This window comes from Tyto alba, unplaced genomic scaffold (assembly GCF_018691265.1).
Source record: "Tyto alba isolate M040663 unplaced genomic scaffold, T.alba_DEE_v4.0 Super-Scaffold_6, whole genome shotgun sequence".
Lineage (NCBI taxonomy): Eukaryota > Metazoa > Chordata > Aves > Strigiformes > Tytonidae > Tyto > Tyto alba.
In genome coordinates, this window is record NW_024881327.1 from 42211065 (window position 1) to 42231711 (window position 20647).

Here is a 20647-nt window from a genome sequence, read left to right on the forward strand (position 1 = left end):
GAACTGTGGCTGGCTCTGTCAACAGTCATAGCAAATGGGCTGGAGATGGAGACTTGGCATTTCAGGACTGCCTTACCTGTTGGGCTCTGGGTTATTCAAGGACACATTGTCCTCAGGCATCTCTGCTAGTGTTATTTTACTTCATATAAAAACCTGAATCAGAAAGTGAGCAAGCCTAGTGATGATGGCACTCTCCAGGCAATAGGAAACATGAATCCTTAGCAGAAGGGATTGTTCATGAAAAGTTTTATTTTTCTCTTATTTTGAAAGCAATCAAATCAGTTCACTGCAGGCTGAATTGCAGTGTTTCTTTACTGGTTCAGATTAAAGCCAAAGCCAAAAGAAGAGCTCGCTCTTCAGACTGGCCGTGCTGACAGGTTTTCAGACCGAGCTGACCGAAATGGGAGTTTCCAGGGTAGTGGTTCCTTTCCCAGGCAAGCTGGAGGTGATAGCATACTGGCTTCAGAATAAGATGACAGGCTTCAGGTGGGCTACTTTCCAAAACCTGTATGTCTCACATGCACCTGGTGTGCACTGCGTGCCCTGTGCCAACAGTTTATTGCTGCATGGAAAGGATGAACTGGTGGTAACTGTTCAAGTATCACAGCTAGATAAAGCCATTCCACTAGCACCGCACTACTACAAGACTTTTCCTGGGGCAGTTCTGTGGTGTAGACAAGGGCAAAGTGGCACACGGCCAAGGGGAGGTGTTTCCCTGACCTCTTAATTTCATAGCACCCCACCCTCCACCATAGCCCATACCTCCCTCAACATCTGAAACACAATCAGGTAAGTAAAAAGTGATAGAAAAAGTTTGTTTACGTAGTTTGGGAGAAAGTCAGAAAGACAAGGAGAAAGCATTTACTTCACTCTCATAGAAAGCCAGAATTGAAGTCTACTTTCCTCACCTTACCTGCAGCACGTCTTGTTCATGCCATGCCTAAACTGTCCTGCTTCAGTCAGCAGAAAAAAACAGTATTAAGTCAGATATAGCTTAGGTCAAGCTGGAGCACTGCATACTGGTTCTGTATTACAGATGAAGATGATGGCAATCAATTACCATTTCAAGCAAATCAGATGCAGACTTGAAGGTCCTGGGAGAAAGCTAATGTAGGTCTCATTTGGCCAAAACTGAAACAGCTGCAATGTCAATAGTAAGTACATATTTTCTGTGAGTGATATTTAATTAAAACAGATTATGGCATGCTATAGTATGCATATGCAGACATCTAGACATTTAACACCCCTTGTGATCTAAGGAGGTTCCTTCTTTCACATGATGTTAACATAAAATACAATTTCTCCTAAGTTTCACAATTCTAAATTTTCAGTCATTGAACAATAGCACTGGAAAGCATAGGAAGACGCTTACCCATCAATTAATTTCCTTTATTTCACAAGCTTTGAATTCAGAAATTGAACCACAACTAGTAGATTTTGATACGGTAGAGTAAGTAAAAATGCATGTGATTACAAAGGAAAAACTTTGTACAAAAAACTTTAAAAATCCGACGGCAACTTGGATTATCTGTAAGTACCAAAAAACTCATGCAGAAGGAGAGCACTACTGCCCAGGTGGAGAAATCCCTGCAGGGGTGGCAATGGCATTGGTATGTGTAAATTATGGCTCTGTCTAAAATGGAAACAAGAAGGACACAGACTTGGAACATACTGAGTGGGAACAGAGAGGTGCTACAGAGACCATTTGTCATTACGTGTCCCGATGATTTTCTGTGTCTGAAAAGTGCTTCTTGGGTTTATAATAAATTAAAGATGAAACAGAAGCTGCCTATACTACTCTACTGCATACTTTCAAGATGGCCATTTTCTTCCTTCATAAGTGTTTTTGGTGGTGTTTCTCAAATACAGACATTAATCTTGGCATTGTGTCTAGTCAATTGTTGGCAACGTGTTCTAAAGGGACTCACTCACAGAATGCAACTTGCATAAATAACTCAGTAACATGCATTAACTATTCTAATACAGCGAAAGGGTGCAAAGGAACCATCATTCAGTTACAAGACAAAGCTAAAACCTGTAGTCACTAAAGGGGCAATGGAAGCACCATGCTTTAAGGTGACTATGGCATGAAAGCACAATTGTGAGGCAAGTAGTTCCAAGCAAACACACCACACTATTATCACCTCTTCCTATACAAAAAAAAAAAAGAAAGACATTTCGGTTTTTATTTCCATTAGTACCAAATAAAACTGTGGGTTCGATAACACAGATATTGAAGGGAATGGACATTATTCCCGTGATCCTTCATCCTTGTGTTTCTGTCCATCACCATTTTTCAGCCAAGACTGGTAATATTAGAGCGACCACCAGGAGGTGCCACGATACGGTGGCCGGTGCGGCGTGGGTTGTTGTCATCTATCTGAGCTCCTGCAACAACAGAAAATTAGGAAACAAAGCTATGAAAAGGAATAAACTATCAGCAGTAAAATTTTACCTGGCTAGTTTCAGCTATGCTTCCCTCACACCACCATCAGCTTGTTTCTCTTGAGCCATACCCCTGACTGAAGTGCTAAACAGACCTTCAAGGCAAATTTCTGTGCCTAGCTCCTGTTGTCTTCAATGATAAGTGAAGGATTAAATGTTTGGGATCAGGCTGATGCTCAGACTACATGGGGAATTGTTTTCCATTGACTTGAAGAAGAGCCCATGCAGGGATGACAGCCTGCACAAGGTCAAGACCTTCACAAGGTCGGACCCTGACAGAAAATATTACTGTTATAATTACAAAAAAAAAAAAAAAAAACACAAAAAACCAAACAAAACTAACACAACAAAACAAAACATATATGTGCAGAGTGTATTTTCCAAACCTGCCTCACTGATTTAGAATACCTGTTCCTACTGAGTCCAGGGTCAACAGTACAGTAAATCTGATGTTAGCGATCATAAATCCACGAGGAAAGAAACATTGAGCTGATGTAAACTCACACCCACTTCAAACTGTTTTAAAATGTTGAATGGTTAACCTTAACGTGAGAGCAAGCTTTCTGCCAGGCTAAATATTGTCTGGTCACACTCAGCTTCCTAAAGGCAATGTAAGACTACCAGAAAAGCATAGGATCATTTCAAATGCTATTATAGTCTCCAGTTCTGCTTAATTTCATAAGAACACAGTAATGTGCATGTGCCTGATTCAGATCAAATTCATGCCACTAGATGCGTTGAGAGTACCACATCCAGCAGTAGACTGTGAAACCACAGCTTCAGATGCTTATGAAAATCCCACTTACTGGTTGTTATTATTATTAAGAGGTCAAATTTCTACGCACTTTTTTTGCCTTATATAGCTTTACGTATCTGTATATACTCACCATGGCCCCAAGGGTATGGGAAAAAATATACTTCAACTCACTAAAAGCGTTTTTAAAATACTTGCTCTCCTTGGGCTTTCTTCCCAAAGTTTCACTTACTTTCTAAAGACATGATCTGTCAGGGGGGGAAACTCCACCATTGGCTCCCACAGGGGAGAAAATCCAGTGACTTTCATAACATCATAAGGAGCCATTTATTTACCAATTGGGCTGTAGACTTGTGAAGCATAAGGATTTGACACACTTGTAATTGCCTTCAGATGAAAAGAATTATTTCCAACAACCCCGAAGGATGATTTTCCAGTCTGTTTTTTATGTACCACGGAAAATGTTTTGGGCACCAAGAGCAGAGAGGACAAGAAATACTCTAATCTGTGTGTGAATAGCTTCTCCACATGGTTTGGTGACCATGGGCAAGGACGGTTGAGGTTTCCATGTCTAGCATTTTCTGGCAATGCAGCAAGAAGGAAATCAGAGATGTCTGAGCTACGTGAGTTGCACCAGACCCAAGTCCCATCAGCTGTACATACCACCAAGGGGCCTCAGTCGCATCAACCAGAGACCTCAGCTAATTGTAATGGTCCAGGTAAACAACAGTAAAAGACCGCATGCAGAGAAATATTTTAGATTGCAAACATTTTGAATATTTGGCAATTTGTAAAATATTCCTAGGGAAAAAATGTATAAAAACATATATACATATGTAAGTATATGCATATATGTGTGAGTATATATATATATATTCTTTTATATTTTATTAAAGAAGTAATTATAATTGAAATTTATCACCAATAATCCATACTCAAGGCTTTAAAACATTTCTGATGAGTCAAGCTGACTTACCTGATAAGCTAAAATTGGACTGATGGAGGTTTCTGATTGGTGGGGGCTGGTTTTTGGCAGGGGAGGATTTAGTTGAGGGTGCAGGAGTTGCATATTTTGGCGTAGCTGGGATTTCATACACAGGCCCATCATACATTCCTCTGGAGACTCCTTGCAGTCCTCCCACCTAGATCAAAAGGAGAATAAATATCCAGACACGGAATGTTTTGATAATGCTCCCTAATGACACTCCTGCCTATATGCAGAGACCACTGAGCACACAGCTATATTCTGCATTAGCTGAATTAAAACCACATCTATACTCTCAAAGCTACAGTCTGCTTTATATATAAAGGAAATTATGAAGCTTCTTCCCTCCATTTTTATATATAAAAATTATGAGAGAGATTCTTACTAGGCTTCCTTCACAGTCAATGGGGAGAAATGGGACTCAAAAGAAGAGGTCTGACCTAACATGTTTATTTTAAGTAAGATCACTCACCGTGACCTCTTCTCTCTCCATTCAGAGGCTGTTCAGTAGGGTTGGTTCAGCTGCTGAATCCCACTTGGGCAGTTGCAGGACTGATACCCACTATATTGATTACAGCAATATCACCCCTACCTGCATTTTCTCTGCTCCTCCCCTCCAGATATCCCATTATCAGAACTCATTGAAAAGTAATAGCAATTTTAAAATTAAAAATTCAAGTTTCTACTTCTTGTCATCAACTAGAAAGGTCTCTAGATTTTATCTCAGTACAGTTCCTATAGGGAATATGAGAAAAGGTGATAAAAACAGCCTCGCTGGCCTTAAAATCACAGGAATCTAGGAAATAATATTTTTAAAAACAGTTCAAGTTTTCAGGAAAAACCTGAAGCCATTGAATCGCAGAATCCAAAGCTCATCAAAAAGATCAGAAATCCGTCGTTTGCAAGATTATTGTTTCAGAGCCATTACCCCAACAGGTTAACAGTGCAATTAAAATACTATATAGGAAGGAAACTATTCACAGAGGTTTGGTCCAGCTCCTACAGAAATCAATGCATTTTTCTTGCTTTCGGTGACAGGGACATCAGGCTCAGAAGAGCCACTGTCTTGCACGCTCAGCCAAAACTAATGCCCAGAAGAGAGCAGCTTCTGATCACAGCAATGAATCCATCCTCCAGGGACCCACAAAGGCAGGAGTTTATACTGCCATCCCTGTTCCAGGGATAAATTTATACTGCTATCCTGTGCCAGTTACAGCTTTGCAGCTCCCTGTTTGATGTGTTTTTTCTATATTCCTTTGTCATGCTCTGACATATTCATATGGTGGCTGATATGACCATTACTGGATTTTTCTAAGTATTTCCAATTAATAAAATTCAATAGTGGGAAAAGAAACGCGGACATGAATCTCCTCTCCTTTCCTCTCGGTCGGCAGCAGAGGGAGCTGCAAGAGCAAAAATATCAGTCCCTTTCTTCATCCTTTTGCAGACCTTTCATAAGAATCAAAGGTCTTTCCCAAAATCCAGGCCCACTTGCAAGACACAGGTTACGTAGCCCTTTGTGCAAATTCTGGTATAAGACACCACTCTCTGATATTTGTTTTTGAAGTGTTGTTTTCAGTATTTAAATGACATTGTCACTAATTTATATAGCACTCCCATGTGCTAAACCCTTGAGAGGCAAGTGTGAAAAGAAGGCCCATGTCATCTAGGTAGGTAATGTAAAAAAAGTGCAATAGATTGGTATTTTGCAAAACCTTTGTAGGTGCATTTGATTTTTACAGTGCCTTTTCTCATTAGAAGTGCAGACCTTTTGTATCCCATAGCTTGACAGAATTTGCATTATAAATGATGAAAGATAAAAACCATCAACCTGCTTGTAGACGTAATTTCAGCTGCCATTCTCACAGGCTATGATATATGTTTGGTTGAAGAAAACATGATTTTTAGTCAATTTGTCTTGTTACCTGTCCTCACACAGTGAGTTTCTTGTTCAGTGGCAAGAAGCAATTTCCAGATAACCTCGAACTAATGCCAAGCCAATTCGTTTTCAACAGAAGACCAGCGATATAATTGAAAACCAAAAGTGACCCAGTCTTAATCATGGTCATTTCCAAAGCTTTTTATTAAACACAAGCGAAAAGTTTTCTAAGCTGTGAATGCTGCTAATACTAAGCGTAGTAAACGCACCAACAAGAGTTCAGAGACGCCAAATATTATAATAAGTATCTCATGCCTTTCTACTCTGCAGTGTGGCAGTTCAGTATGCAATGCTCAGTAACAATTTAAAATGCTATTTTTCTTCCCCCAAAGAAGATTTATCTTTTTCCTGAGTTCTACCTAAAAGTAAGTTTCATCACTATTCTACCTCCCTTCAAAAGCCTGCACAACTGGACATAAGGCAATTATGCCCAACTGGCAATTATATACCCACTGAAGCTCACGGCGTTAATTAAGTTACATCAGTTCATGCTTGCAGAGGAACCAGTTTTGTGGTCATTTTTGAACAAGTCATATATAGCCCATCTGATATGGACTCATACTAGCCCAATAATAATAAAAAACATGTGCTGCTGTGGTTCTAAGAGGGTATGGCTAGAAAGAAGATTAAATAATATCTGACATATTACCTTATTCCTGATTTTGATGCGCTGGTAAAGATATTCAGGGAAAGGTTTGCGAGGGATGAAGCGGCCCATTCCCTTATTTACGTGCAGATTTCCATCTTCAAACACAATCTTCCCTTGGCTTATGACCACGAGTGGGGCACCGTGGCACTCCATTCCTTCAAAGATGTTGTACTCAACGGCCTGAGGATCAACCAACATACTCACTACAAGTTTGGTACAAGATCTCTTCCAGTTAGTAACTTATAATCTGTATTTGCAGTCCTAGTTTTAGACAACTGCCGTTAAGAGGTGCATACAATTGTTTTGTCTGAAGGCAAAGCAATGTATTTCAATGTGAAATGATTTTAAAGAACCTCTCTGATCAGATTTTCCTAGATCAGACTTTTCCTTTCCATTTCTCACTTTCCATCAAGGCTTTATTCCATTTGTTTTTGAGGACCTTCCATATTTATCCAGAGGACATGGTCCCACCATGCATCTGCTGTGACAGTGTAAGGGAATTTCAAAGGGGCCAGCACACATATTTCTGTCTGAAAAGGCCCAGAAATGACAAGGAAAGCCTGAATCCAAATTGGAATGACTGTCAAGGGGCAGGTGATTATTACTTTACTGAAAATACAGAGAGATCCCCAGACAGAGAAATAGAAACTGAATCACCTAAACTTACTTTTTAAGGGTTTCTAAAGGTTTTTGCCTTTTTAATATAAATCACATTACTGGATTTCCACTAAAATTTTTTTAAGTATTCCCCAATATAAAATACCAAAGCATGAAACAATAAGTTTTAGATAGACAACACACAAGATAAAACCCGTCACAGTCAAAATTGAAGTGACTGTGTGTCACTGGTAGTCTGCACTGAGGGCAGAAAACTATGCAGCAAAGCTTTGGAATGAAATAGAAAATCCCAGCCATGAAGCTGATCAGAGTGGTAGTATCAAAATATTTAAACGTCTCTCATAGTTTAGAATATTGTTGATTTAATCATGCAATTTATAGTATCGGGTGCTTTTCAGGTAAGCAAAAAAAAAGTGAGCTGGTTTTATCATCACAGCTTCATTAACCTCAGCTGCAGAGCTGCTGATTCACACCTATCTACCAACCTACCACAAGCATGCAAAAAATAGTGCAATATGCAGAGAGATATGAAATCCTTCCTGATCCCAGTGCTTCCAAAGCAAGATTGCAATACCTTCATCTCCTGAAACATCTACCCACTTCACAATAGGAGTAGACAGTTACCCCACTCCTCTATGTCCCGTGCATTTGGTGTTCACACGAATTAGATCAACAGTTGAAAAGCAACAGTGACATTTCTTTTTTTCTTGCTGGTTTTCCTTTCCTCCTTACCGATTTATGGCTTTTAGCTGTTATAGTCTTCACCTTATCAGGGTCCCAAATAACAACATCAGCATCCGATCCTACAGCAATCCGGCCTTTTCTTGGATACAGATTAAAGATTTTGGCAGCATTGGTGCTGGTAACAGCTACAAACTGGCTCTCGTCCATCTTGCCTGTGGCCTAAAACAATGTGATTTGAGCAAAACACACTTATAAAACAGGGATTTACTACTCAGAGTACTGAACAGTCAGGGAGATATTCGAAAGCATGCAGTTCATATACATGGTGATGTTGTATGAAACAGGTTTTATCATGCAGGTCTTTATACAAGGCACATTACTTGGAATTTTCTAATAAATGTATGTGTTACTCATCCCAAAGAACACCCAATAAAACCTCAATGCAGATGATACCATCAGATTGCTGAGTTAACCAAGGCTTCTTTCTCTACACACTGATGCCTAAGTGTGTTTTGTTGATAGTCCCAGTAATTTCCATTTAATTTGACCATTTTAAAAGAGAGAAACTAATATGAGTATTATGAGATTAAAAGATTAAGATTCAGACTCTTTTAGAAACATTTCTTGCAAATTAGCTCCATTCTACTATTACTATTACCAAACCTATACATCTAAGTGCTACAACACCAAATATAAAGTCCTTGCCTGGAGAAATGTCACCACCAATTGAACTTTTCATACAGTCAATGATGACTTAATAGCAGTTGTACACAGCATATTGATTTTTCGGTAGCGTATTTTGGGGTCTTCCCTGACACTAAGCAAGAACAATGTTCCAAGAAAGAACAACAGTGCCAAATGTTTTAACATTAAATAAACAATTATTTCCTGCCTGGTAAAACATGAGATTTGCAAAATATAAGCTACAGTGGTGCAGGACTGAATGTTACCACCTGTAAATCCCATGTTGCAACCCTTGCTGCAGCTCCTTCCATTTGTGGGAGCAACAAAAGAGTAATATCACTGGCTGGCTGCACTTTGCTTGCTTCCCTGCTTTGCTCCTACATAGCAGGTACCTGACACTGCCTCTGTGCTTGGAATCTCAATAGCAGTCACTGAAAAAGAGGGTTATTAAACACAGTCTGGGAGAAGTGCTCATGAGAGCACTGCAAATACTGCCACTTCCCAGTTTGCAATATGCATTTGAGTGCAGTGGAATGTAAGGAAATGAGTGTGAGTGTGTGTGCATGGGTGTGCATGTGAAGACGGACAATGGAGGGAGAATATCACTATATTAGGATTAATGGAACCATCAAAAGATTACTAACTTATAATGGCACCCCACTGCAAAATATGCCAGTAATAATTACATGCAGTGTTCTCCTTCAAAGTATGTTACCATCTAACCTCAGGACCGGCTGCCATCCATTTGTAATTTCTCAAAAACAATGAGACACTTCCCAAATTCAAACAATCTATTCATCCCATTTATATAGGGTCCACTTCAAAATCATTAAACTGCTTCAGAATCTACATCTTTGAGAAGTATCCACTCTGACACAACTGGAAAACTGAGCGGTGGAGGCTGTGAAGCCTCAGATCTAATAAAACATGATGGTGTTGCAGTGTCAAAGTGAAACACAGCCTTGCGTTTATAAAACTGGAGAAGGTTTCTGAAATAAACAATTCACCTCGTAGCAGTGCTCTCTTGGGGAGTTCTCAGAAATGTATCAGAAAGTCACTTAAGTACTGGCCAAGAGTCTCCTGGCTTCCATTATTCAGCCAACACTCAATTTCTTTTTCAGTCCATAAAAGTAAGTAATTACTTACTACCGCCTTGTCCCAGACAACAGTCATTCTTTCCTCAATTCCATTGACCCCTTCAGGAATCATAGTGAAGTTGTCCTTTCCAATAGCTTTCTGGGCAGTGCTATATGGGCAATGTCCACTTCCCGTCACCTGCAGGTCCCCACTGTGGAGTTAACACACAGAAGGTTTAGACCAGGCATCACCAAGGTTACCTTGGTCTCAGACTAGCTGTGAATGAACCTTTCAAACCTACACACCAGAGGCATAGGCTGTAAATCATATCAGCAGCCTTTACATGTTGGATACAGATCACTCAAGACTGACAATGGTATTGGACATCTCCACCTTCCCCCAGGAGCTCCCGGAACTCCCAGATTAGAGCCCTCTCGGGTTTCAGGATGCTTATCAACAGAGATCAGGCACAAACCCACTAACCAAGACAAAGGATTACTGTAGGATTAAGGAAGTGATCGGAAGCTTGTGTGAATTGTCTGCCACTCTCAAGATAAATTAATTCACAACCATATTGAAAAACAATGGCAAATTTTACAGTGCAAAGTCATGAGCATCAAGCTTGTTTCCCTGCATTTCTCCCCTGCACATATATTTTTCTTGCAGTTCTTACACGAGTATTTCTTTGCTCACCTTCCAAAACAGAACCATGAAACTAAAGAACGAAGGAAAGTTTTTTATCAGGTAGTCTTCTAACTAAACAGAGAGGCATAGTGCAAGTCAAATATGTGCTCTGGATTTATCTAACTTAAAAGGTCTTACACAGAAAAAGGCATGAAGTAAAACATGAAATGAGCTACCAAATAATAAAAGAAGTTGTTTTTTTCAGCCTAGAGAAATTTTTTTTTTTTTCAGAGAGCAGAACTGGATCACAGCTGCTCTCAGGAATAAGGAGGAAGAACATAACCAATATGCAGTACCTTGCAAAAATAGAAAGACAAAAGAGAAGACAGGCTCTTCAATATCCACAGGAAACAGGTGATATTTTTAGGTCTTGATTAAGCTTACAGGAGTCAAGCACATTAAAACACACAATGATTTCTCTTCCATCACTCCAGAAAGGCGATGGCCCCAAGAGCCTGTCATCCTCTTTTTAATTGATTATGTAAATTCCAGCTCTGAAACATCTGAATGGTTCTGGTCCACAAACTTATACTCCTGCAAGCTAACAAATTACCAAATACAGAGGAAAAAAGGGTCACACATAAGTAATTATAATGCAATTTTCTGGGCTGCCAGTCCTAATGATTGCTGTCAGTCAGAGAAGACTCTTTCTTCACCATGCTCAGTTACATCTATCCAGTTTTTAGCAGAAGCCAAAGCCATGTATTTAATAGTGAAAAGGCAGCTATGTTTTAGATATTCCAGGTTAATGACTGCCTGGTGTTATTCCATAGGATTAAACCAAAACCATCAGTTAAACATTCATTTATTCTAACACAACAATAAAGTCAGAAGATTAGAATGCCATTTCTGTTTGTCGCTCTTCTGTCAGCTAAACTGCTTGTGGCTTACCCTATCCCTCTTTTCTGCACCCTGATGAATACAACCATGAAAGCATGAATGTCACAGCCAGGCCCTGTATCGCTGCCCACTCCCCTGAGGTTATGTTGTGCTTCTAACACCGTGCTATTAATTCCTACGCCAGAAAGATAAAAAGGAGTTGCTTCCTCTGAACTCCATTTTCCCTCTCCTCTGACATTTAATGACATGCACTGCTCTCCCCAGCCTTGTCAACAGAAGACTTCTGAAGCTGAAGCATGTCGCTCAAAAGCTGCCCAACATCTCCTGGTCAACCACACAGGCACTCCTACTGCCTAGATACTGTCAAATGAGGGATGAGCATCAGATCAACTGAAAAGCTGAGAGACAAGAAGGAATCACCACGGAAAACATCCCCAAAAGAGGGAGTGGTGGGAACTAACAGTGGACATATGCATATCTTCAAATGCCACATCAGTACCTCATCATCTTATTCTTCACTGTAAACAAGGCTTTCATGGCAGGTTACATATTCCACGAAGCACCAAGATCTCACAGCTCTAGTTCAGAAGAGATGGCCTATCACAGTGGCAATAATGCAATAGTATGGAAGACAAAAGCCACCTCAGGTGCCTGGACCACAGATGAAACAAGGTCCACATCTCATGACGCAAATCCAATCTGCAACCTCATGAGACATGCTGGATTTTTACACATTTAGCTTTCCAGTGAACAATCAACACTTTCTGTGGAAAATGGCACAAGCAGTATGCTGCATACTTGCAGAGGAAGACGTTGCAAGGATATTTTAATGAATGTAAAATATTGGTCTCCTAATGAACAGTGCAATAGAAAACTGAAAGGCTGTCTTTACCATCATCCTTGCATAAAATTCCTCACAAATGAATGGCAGATTGATAAAATATACAGTTCTTTTTTTAGTTTCTCAGTATAGATTTGAAGCATTAAAACTGAAAGCAGGCTAAGCTGCTGCCATTTAAGATCTAGGACTTTAAGCAACTAGGAAAAAAAAAAAAAAGCCATTTTTGCATGCTTGGAGGATAATGAAAACTTCTGTGACTCCTCAGTTTGTCTTTCTGATGTTAGTGTTAAAAAAAGTCATTATTTGGATTCCACTTCTAAAAATTCTCTTGCTATTTTAGCTAATCTGTTTTGACCCACATACTATTATTTTAGGACTCTCTTCTAGAAAACATATAACCACACCTTTTAGAGTAAAGAGCCAAACATTTTGATACACATTCACATGTGCTGGCTAAGAGCCTTACCCTCACACAATGAGCTTCACTCTTAACAGTGCTGATAGCGACAGATGAGACAAGAAAAGTAATTTTTCTTCCTGGTCCTTATTTTAAGGAACAGAAAGCTCTATTATGGAAAATAATTTCTGCCATCAGACCATCACAACAGAACAAATTCCTGTGTATTCTTACCAGAACAGCATGTAACTCAGAGCTCAACTGTGCATTCATTAATAGTGCTGTCCATGCAGCATCACTGGGGCAGCTGAGTTACAACCTGGGTTTGGTGGACTACACAGCCTGACCCACCGTGTGCAAGGAGAGATGTATGCATACTGTAGCAGTGGCATTGATTGATGGCAGCTTCCCATCACATGTATGTGCCCATCCACCTAAAGGACAGCTCTGTCCAAGCCTGAATTACACATACAGGGGCTATCCTATACTCCCAGCCACCCTGGCACTGCCTGCCATATAGCCTGTGAGTTAATCATGTGGAAAACTAACCTCCGGAGGAAATGTTTTCTGAGGACCAATGGGTCACTTTTAGAGTTCAAATTCTACTGCTTTGTCTAGAGCATTAGAAGCCCTAGGAAGGGGAGGCAGCAGGTGAGATGAGTGCCACAACATGGCACTAAATAAAGTTTTGATTGGTAAGTTGAGTTCCTGACTCCAGCACCACCAATCTGTCCTGGTGGGACTTCAGATGTGAATTTTCATACAATTTCAAAGCAGATGGTCTTTTGCTTAAGCTAGAGAAGACCCACAGTTGGCTACAGGCAGGAAATACTTTCAGGGATGGGTTTACGGTCTGGGTTACTGGCAAGGCATTGCTGATGTCTTCTTTTCTATTCAAGAAACACAGTTCTCCCTCTGCTGTCCACATTCCTTTCATCTCTCTAGTGATAACCCTCTCCCTGCCAACCTGAAGACAGTCAGCTGATACCCCTTATCCTGTCAAGTGATGGCCTCCAGTCACCAGCCTGTCTCTACCTGAGTCCCTGACAGTCTCCTCTGTAATCCACTCTGACCTCTGTCTCCTGCCTGACATCCCTTCTCTATATGTACCATTTATCTTTGCTCTCTTCCAGTTTGAGGACTCTGGAACCTATAAAGACACAAGGCAGGCTAAAAGTGAAAACAAGGGTGCAAGAACTAAACACAAGTAAACTTACATAATTTCGGTCCATCCCAGATGAAGGCAAACTACCAAGTCAGAAGTTTCCAATACACAGGAGCTAAAACCACTGAACTCTGATACAAAGACTTACAATTTAGTTTAGGACAGCCTAATTCTCAAAAGTGCTCACAGCTTACATCCCTGCAACAGCTTTGACAAAAACTGCACCAGGAAAATTTTCTTGGTTCTAGGTATCTCTGCATTCAGGGACAACCCTGATTTCAGGAGCTGTGCTTGCCAGATATGACTTCGGCTTAAAACTGAGTCTGTTCTCACAGATGAGGGTCTATCCACCAGGCTGTTGCTTACGCTGGATGATGAGGATGCCATCCGATCATATATTAACAGTTTGGGTGGAGAAAACAGAGAACTAGGGAGAAAGCCAGTTTGAAGTCCTGGGCTGAAGACTATCGAGCTGAATAACTAGGAATCACTTGAAAAGCAGAAAGAAAAATAAGTAATAGCTAGCAGTTGCCTCTCTATCATGCTAACCGGGAGTTAAAGAGTCCATGCCTGCTCACCTGACAGCCTAAACACAGGGATATAACCATCCCTGGTTTTCTACATTCCTTCTCTGCTGTTTCATGCATGAGACTTGTCTAAAGGAAACTGAGCTGATCCCTAGATGCTTCATCCCATGTGGCTTTTGCACTTGCCTGACCATCAACCTCTAAAAAAAAATTTTTTCTTACCATGCCAAGAGCGAATTTAAGTGATCTGGAGTGGTAGGATCAGGGCTCAGAGGTGGTGAGGTCACAAAAGCTGCAGCCTTGGCCCAGTTTTTGCTCCAGTAATGTGTCCCATCTGTCCCCAAGCTGGCAGTGATAGGCTCTCCAAAAACAAGGGGACCTTGGGGAAAGCAAGGATATACAGGAACTGATTACAATCCACTCTCTCTTCTACACTTTATACTGCTTCCTGCGTGTAGCCATGTATAATTATGCATTGCTACATGGCCAGTGTAGCCCCTAGAAAATTAAGCAGCCCAGGCTTTGTCTGTATGATAAAAAATTAATCAGGAGGCTCCTTGAGCTACACATGCTTTTGACTCGCATATTTACAAAGCTCCGTTTCTAATCCAGAAGGAGACAGTTCAGTTCTGGTTTTAATTTGTACTGTTTTAATCACAGCCATCTTCTCTACATTGCTCTGCTTCAGAGTGCGTTTAGGTGGAGGATGGGCTCCAGCAGGCAGATGCCTTTTTACTACTCCCAGGCTGGGCAGAGCACCAGCAGATAGCAGCATATGGTCCCCAGCATCATACTCCAAGTCTCCAAGAATACAAATATCAAGATGATATTTTGCTCTTTGGCTTTTCCATATTGCTCACGTGCTTTGTAGCACCAACCAGCAGAACAGTCCTGACTTGCAAATGCAGCTTCAACAGCAGCTGCCTCCAGGCTCACATGTCCCTTCTGGGTGCTTTGTAACTTGGATTCCTCCATGGCCCCAGCAAGCAGTGCTGACCCACAGGTGTTCCCAGTGCACATCTGACAGGGTCAGCCTCCAGCAAGGCCAGGAGCAAGCATCAGGCATCTCTAACAGGCAGTTCACTGCCCAAGCCACCCCTCAGAGGGTAACACCTTGAAATACCCCCCAAAAGGCACAGAGGATGCGCTTAGACCCTGTTAGGAATAAAATATCTCCTTCCCAGGATCAGAGGTACAGCAGGAAAAGTAAAAGGGAAGACAGGATAAAGAAGATTTTCAACACAATCTTCAAGAGGACCGTGTGTGGGGCAAGTTTCTCAACTGAAAAATGTAGGATTTCCCTCCGTCTTTCCCGGCTGTAAATATTTAGGGTCTGTGATGGTGTTACCATTCTTTGGTAACCTCTACCTCTATCTTGTAATTTGGGTCAAGATGTACAGGTCTTCCACTGAGCTTCTATTAAAAAAAAAAAAAATAATCGAGTTTGGGGGAAAAAATAAAGTCTCATACCTTTCTTTCTGGCCAGTGCAATGATATCAGCTGCACTCTTGCTCATCACCTTGGTGATGTACACTGGGCAGTTTATTCGACTGGCGATGGTGATGGCACGGAAAACTGCTTCTGCTTCAAGCTGAGGGAAACAAGGAGAAAAAGAAGTTGGCTGCAAAAGCACACTGAAGAAAAAATGAACTAAAGGACTGAGCCATATTTCTCACTGTTTGGCAACAATGCTTCAGGGGTTGATTCTGCTTTTTCCATAGAGATGCAGTGCTGGGAAACAGGGAGCTAACCCAACCTCAGACACTTTGCATTAGAAGTAACCATGTCCAGGCTGTGCTCACTAACGGGGTACAGCTGCCCCAGCACACATACAGCTTCCTGGCTCCCTGCACCCCAGAAGAGGTCACATCCAAGAAGCTGATGGGGCTCCTTCTTACCTTTCTGCTTCAGACTTCTACCCTGCAGTTGGAAGGACAATAAATCAAGGAAATATCGACCTAGCTCAGAGACAATTTCTGAGCTCTCCCTGGCAAACTTACCCTATGCAATCTTTATATAAGGATAAGATGACAGTGAATATAAAGTATTCTCAAATAGCAAATTCAGCACTATGGACTGAATTTAGCCCATAATCCATAAAAGCCTTTGAAGCAACACCCAATAAGTTCCCTCTGTCAGCAAGTGCAAAGACAATCTCCTCCCAGGGGGCCATCTGGGGCACAGGCACACAAAGCAGTCATCTTCAGGCAGAGAAACAGTGTTTCCCAGTGTCTCTGGAGACTCCCTTCCCCAGCCATCAGTGCTTCCCAGATCCAGCCACCTCCTTCCCAGATGGACTCATGGTATCAGCATTTTAATACCTAGAACTCTGCTGTGACTGAAAATACTGACTTGACTGTACAAAAATTTCTCTCCAAGAGTTGTCCTAGAAAAGTTGAGCAACTTAGCCCTTCCAAAACCACATCGCTTAATCCTTCACAGTTTTGTAAAATATATTTTTTCTTAAATTAAGCTGTCACTTTAGGTTGTCCTAGGACTTTTATCACAACATTTGCTCTGGAAGCCCCAAACACATCCACAGAAGACCAGGGAAGGAGATAGGACCTCTATATCTCAGCGCTGGGGCTGAGGTGGTCAGATGCATGGTCAGAAAGATGCAAAATTCCTTTCTGGAAACTGCAAATGCAGATTTTCCTTAGGCCCTTGTTCTCATTAAAAGGAAACATCTCTATTCTTTTAGAATAATTTAGGTGGAAGTTAAATAGCAAAATGAAAAAGTACATAAACATTTCAATAGAAGAATGTGACCAATTAAGTTGATTCCTTTTGCCTTGGGGAGAGGTTATATAAAGATCTGCAAACCACAACAATCTCTTCAAGTTTAGCCTCAAATCCCCAGGAACTTGTCTCTTTAGTCTTCAAGGAAAGCAGTCACTTCCCACTACCACCCTCCATGATTCCACTAACGGTCTGGACTGTGTACATTAAGGGACAACCACATGTCTCCACCTTTTCCTTCTCATTAAAGAAACCCTTTCCAGATGCCTGAGATGATCCACGCCAGAGCCTGGTTTTTATTATAAGAGAGCTGCATAAAATGAGCTGCCTTGCAGCATCTTTCCATTCTCACATATTTGCATTTCTACAGACTGCATTTCTACTACAAATGTATCTGCCAGCATAAACGAAGATTTATATGTGGGTGTATACATATGTGTGGTATATATGTACATATATGTACCTTATAGGAGGTTGTCAGCCAAATCATTTTAATGAATGCAGTTACTCCAAAGCCTAACTCACAAGCTGCACTGCTGATTTTTACCCTGATAACACCATTTTTTTTGTCATCACAAATCAAATCACAAGGGTCACGCTCAAAAAAACAAGCATGTCCGTGCCTGGGGCAGCAGGAGCTAAAACTCCCGGAGTGGACAAGGACACGCTCATCCCTGGACCAAGGCAACACATCTGCTCCAGCAGCAAAAGGGTATTTCAGACAAACAAATAACCTGACGGGGAGCTGGACTTTTCAAGGTTTTGAATAATACTGGAAGAGGCCATGGGAGAAGGAGACTGTTGCCTTCCCCCACACACCCATCTATCATCTGCGCATCCAGAAGCCAAGCTCCAATACTAAACGCTCGACAAAATATTTCCATGAATGACAAAATAAGTGAAGTCTCCTACCTCCTCAGGCCTGCTCAGGGCATGTCCCTCGGGTCCAGTGATTCCCATCTCCAGAATACGCTTTTGTTCCTGCAACATAAGAGATAAATGCTGACAACCGCTCCAGGATGAGACCCCTGCACCAGGCATACTCTGGCAGATTAACAGCCAAATTGTTGGTGTTAATGCAGCTGCGTAAGCCTGCTGCTGGGGGACGAGGACTGAAAGCACTGGCTTTAAACTGGTCCCATGCCACCCTGGCATCTGCTCCGTGAAGCCAGCACAGATTTCAGGGGAAGATTTGTCTCTTCAGTGTGATAGAGCGCATTTATGCCTCAAGCTGTTGGGCTGCACCATCGGAAATCTCTGCCTTCCAGAAAGTCTTATTTGACACCAAGACACCAACCCAGGGAACAGGCTTCCATCAATATACCAAATAGTAATTATGGGTGTTTCCAGTCTGTGATTTTTTCTTTACTTGCACAGGTTCCTCTCAGGGTGCAAGCCATGAAGCAGTTACCTTCCTTAAACTTTTAGCATTGCTGGAACTTCATCAAATAAAATCTTGCCTTTGGCATCCAGTTTGCTGTTAACACTTTTTTCTTACTAAGTGAATCACTAAAAATATGTTCTCACAAAAGCAAAACAGTGCCCTCTAGTTGTGAGGGCACTGTGCCCACACCAAAAAAACCATCTTGGGACCAATGTGGGTTTGTCAGAAAAAATCTGTGCCATCCAGCTTCACAGCAGTGAGACAATTTTTTAAAAACAGACAAAAAGCTTCATCTCTTAATTTAAGGTCGAGCAGTAGTATTGGAATAAATTTCCCTTTTTGCAGAAAACAGTGATCAACCACTTCTGATCTGTAGTTGGTCCAGGTCTGCCAGCAGAGCAGGAGTGGGACCAAAGCTGTTGATGTACCTCTGACCCTGGCCTGCCCTGCCCACAGGTCTCTAATGAGCTGAGTTCTACAAATGTAATGACTCTGTGATACAGAAAAATGTCCCCTAGAGACCAGGATGAAGTTACCAAACACATTTTACTCTGTCATCTAATAAATATTTGATCCCAGGGCCCTGAGGGTGAAAAGCTCACACATTATCAACATACTCCAGCAAAACCTGAGCAAGTTAATATTCACATAAACCTTTGCCTTTGCTGCAATCAATCAAGGCTGAAGAGGCATTAATAAGTATGTATTAATCTGATTGTGTAATAAAGAATATTTTGGTTAGAAAATCATAATGTTTCACAGGTATTCTTAAAAATAGCTGTTCTAAATCATTAATGCAACAGCTCTGAACAGTGCCAATTAAAGACTTTGTATAACTAAAATACAACAAAAAATAAAGACACAATAATATTAAAAAAAATAGCAAGACGGCAAAGAACAGCTACACAAAGTAGACAGACTTGCATCTTGAAGGAAGTCATAAAATCAGATCATATGATCATAAAATTATCCACTGTAAGAGGATTTGATAATGTTAACAAGCTAGAATATTTGTGCGATAAGATCAAAATTGTATTTTCATGGAGGATAGTCCTGAAAAACCTCCCTGAAGGCAGCTTTCTTTTCACTATCCAAATAATCCTTCTAAATAAAAGCATAAGGAAGGACTGATTTTATGAGATATGGCAATGGTGACTATGTTGGTGTATAACGTAATTCACATTTCTTTACTACTTCTTCTTTTTCTCATAATTTTTCTGTCCTGTATGATCATATTTAATGGCTGTATATTAAAGCTGATCAAATAAAAATGTAACTGAAACAGATTTCTATCAGAAATGCAATTCCACGAGTGCATCTTGCTTTTAATGGGGAACATATCAAAACATCACAGTTGCCATTTGAATTGTTTAATTTTGCCATTTCTACAGTAATATTGGCTTGTTATGTTTTTTTATTATTCATCTTCATCCTACTGGATATTTTATGTTGTATTAAAACTATAAATTATAAAATTTGGTAGTTTTAAATCATGCTAAGCTTCATGAGAAATCAGTGCTTTTTTCCCACTTGAATCCAAATGAGGGTTTTCACCTGGTTTCAGTGGGGGAAGGACACAACTGTACTGTCTGTGCCTGTTGACTCCTCACTAGTAACTTTTGAGCCCAGTTGTTATTTCAGCCAAATTCGAAGGGAAAATGGAAAGAAGGCTCTCAAAGGGAGTAAATTCTTACCAGGCAGATAAAGGACAGAATCCTGCAAGGGGAAAAACAACCAAATAAACTCACGTGGGCAAGAGCCCTTACACACTGCCCAACCACTCCAATGTTCACTTGAGGTTCTCCCTTAACCATGAGGCAAGGTGGATTCCCTTGTCCAGACAATTTGTTTTTAGCTACTGTAGTTTCCCTGTCAGCTCTGCATCCCAGTCCTTAGTGGATAAGCCAGCAGATAAAGAGCTCAGCAGATAAATCAGTTGCCTCGCTCGGAGCTTCATGGACCTCAGAGGGGCTCTATGCATGTACGGGGGATCAGAGGAGGGAAACATCTCTGCAACAGCCTTAAAAGATTCATCTGCCACCGATGTATAGAGTCATAAAAACCCACACACAAGCATGCCCATTCTGTTTTATAGGGGAATCCTGGCCTCTGAAAGACCAGCGGGAGGTTTACTATAGACTGCTGTCCTTGGGATACCTCTTTTGATGTGCTGTGGCACAGATCAGAGCTATGGCACACTCCAGTGTTAGGACAGTACCTACACAAGTGACCTGA

General features: G+C 41.0%; 1 protein-coding gene across 4 annotated transcripts in view; it reads right to left on the minus strand.

Annotated features, from left to right (window-relative positions):
• Positions 1–1368: 1368 nt before the first annotated feature.
• Positions 1369–20647, minus strand: part of CRMP1 (collapsin response mediator protein 1) — a 51923-nt gene continuing 32644 nt past the window's right edge. For all 4 annotated transcript variants that reach the window (XM_042807896.1, XM_032984422.2, XM_032984423.2 and 1 more), the window contains 8 exons: positions 17941–18009; positions 15760–15880; positions 14512–14668; positions 9905–10046; positions 8123–8293; positions 6773–6952; positions 4176–4341; positions 1369–2388 (listed from right to left, as the gene is read on the minus strand). In XM_042807896.1, the coding sequence (XP_042663830.1) occupies positions 2297–2388; positions 4176–4341; positions 6773–6952; positions 8123–8293; positions 9905–10046; positions 14512–14668; positions 15760–15880; positions 17941–18009 (1098 nt within the window). In that variant the 3' untranslated portion in view covers positions 1369–2296. The remainder of the gene's footprint in view (positions 2389–4175; positions 4342–6772; positions 6953–8122; positions 8294–9904; positions 10047–14511; positions 14669–15759; positions 15881–17940; positions 18010–20647) is intronic.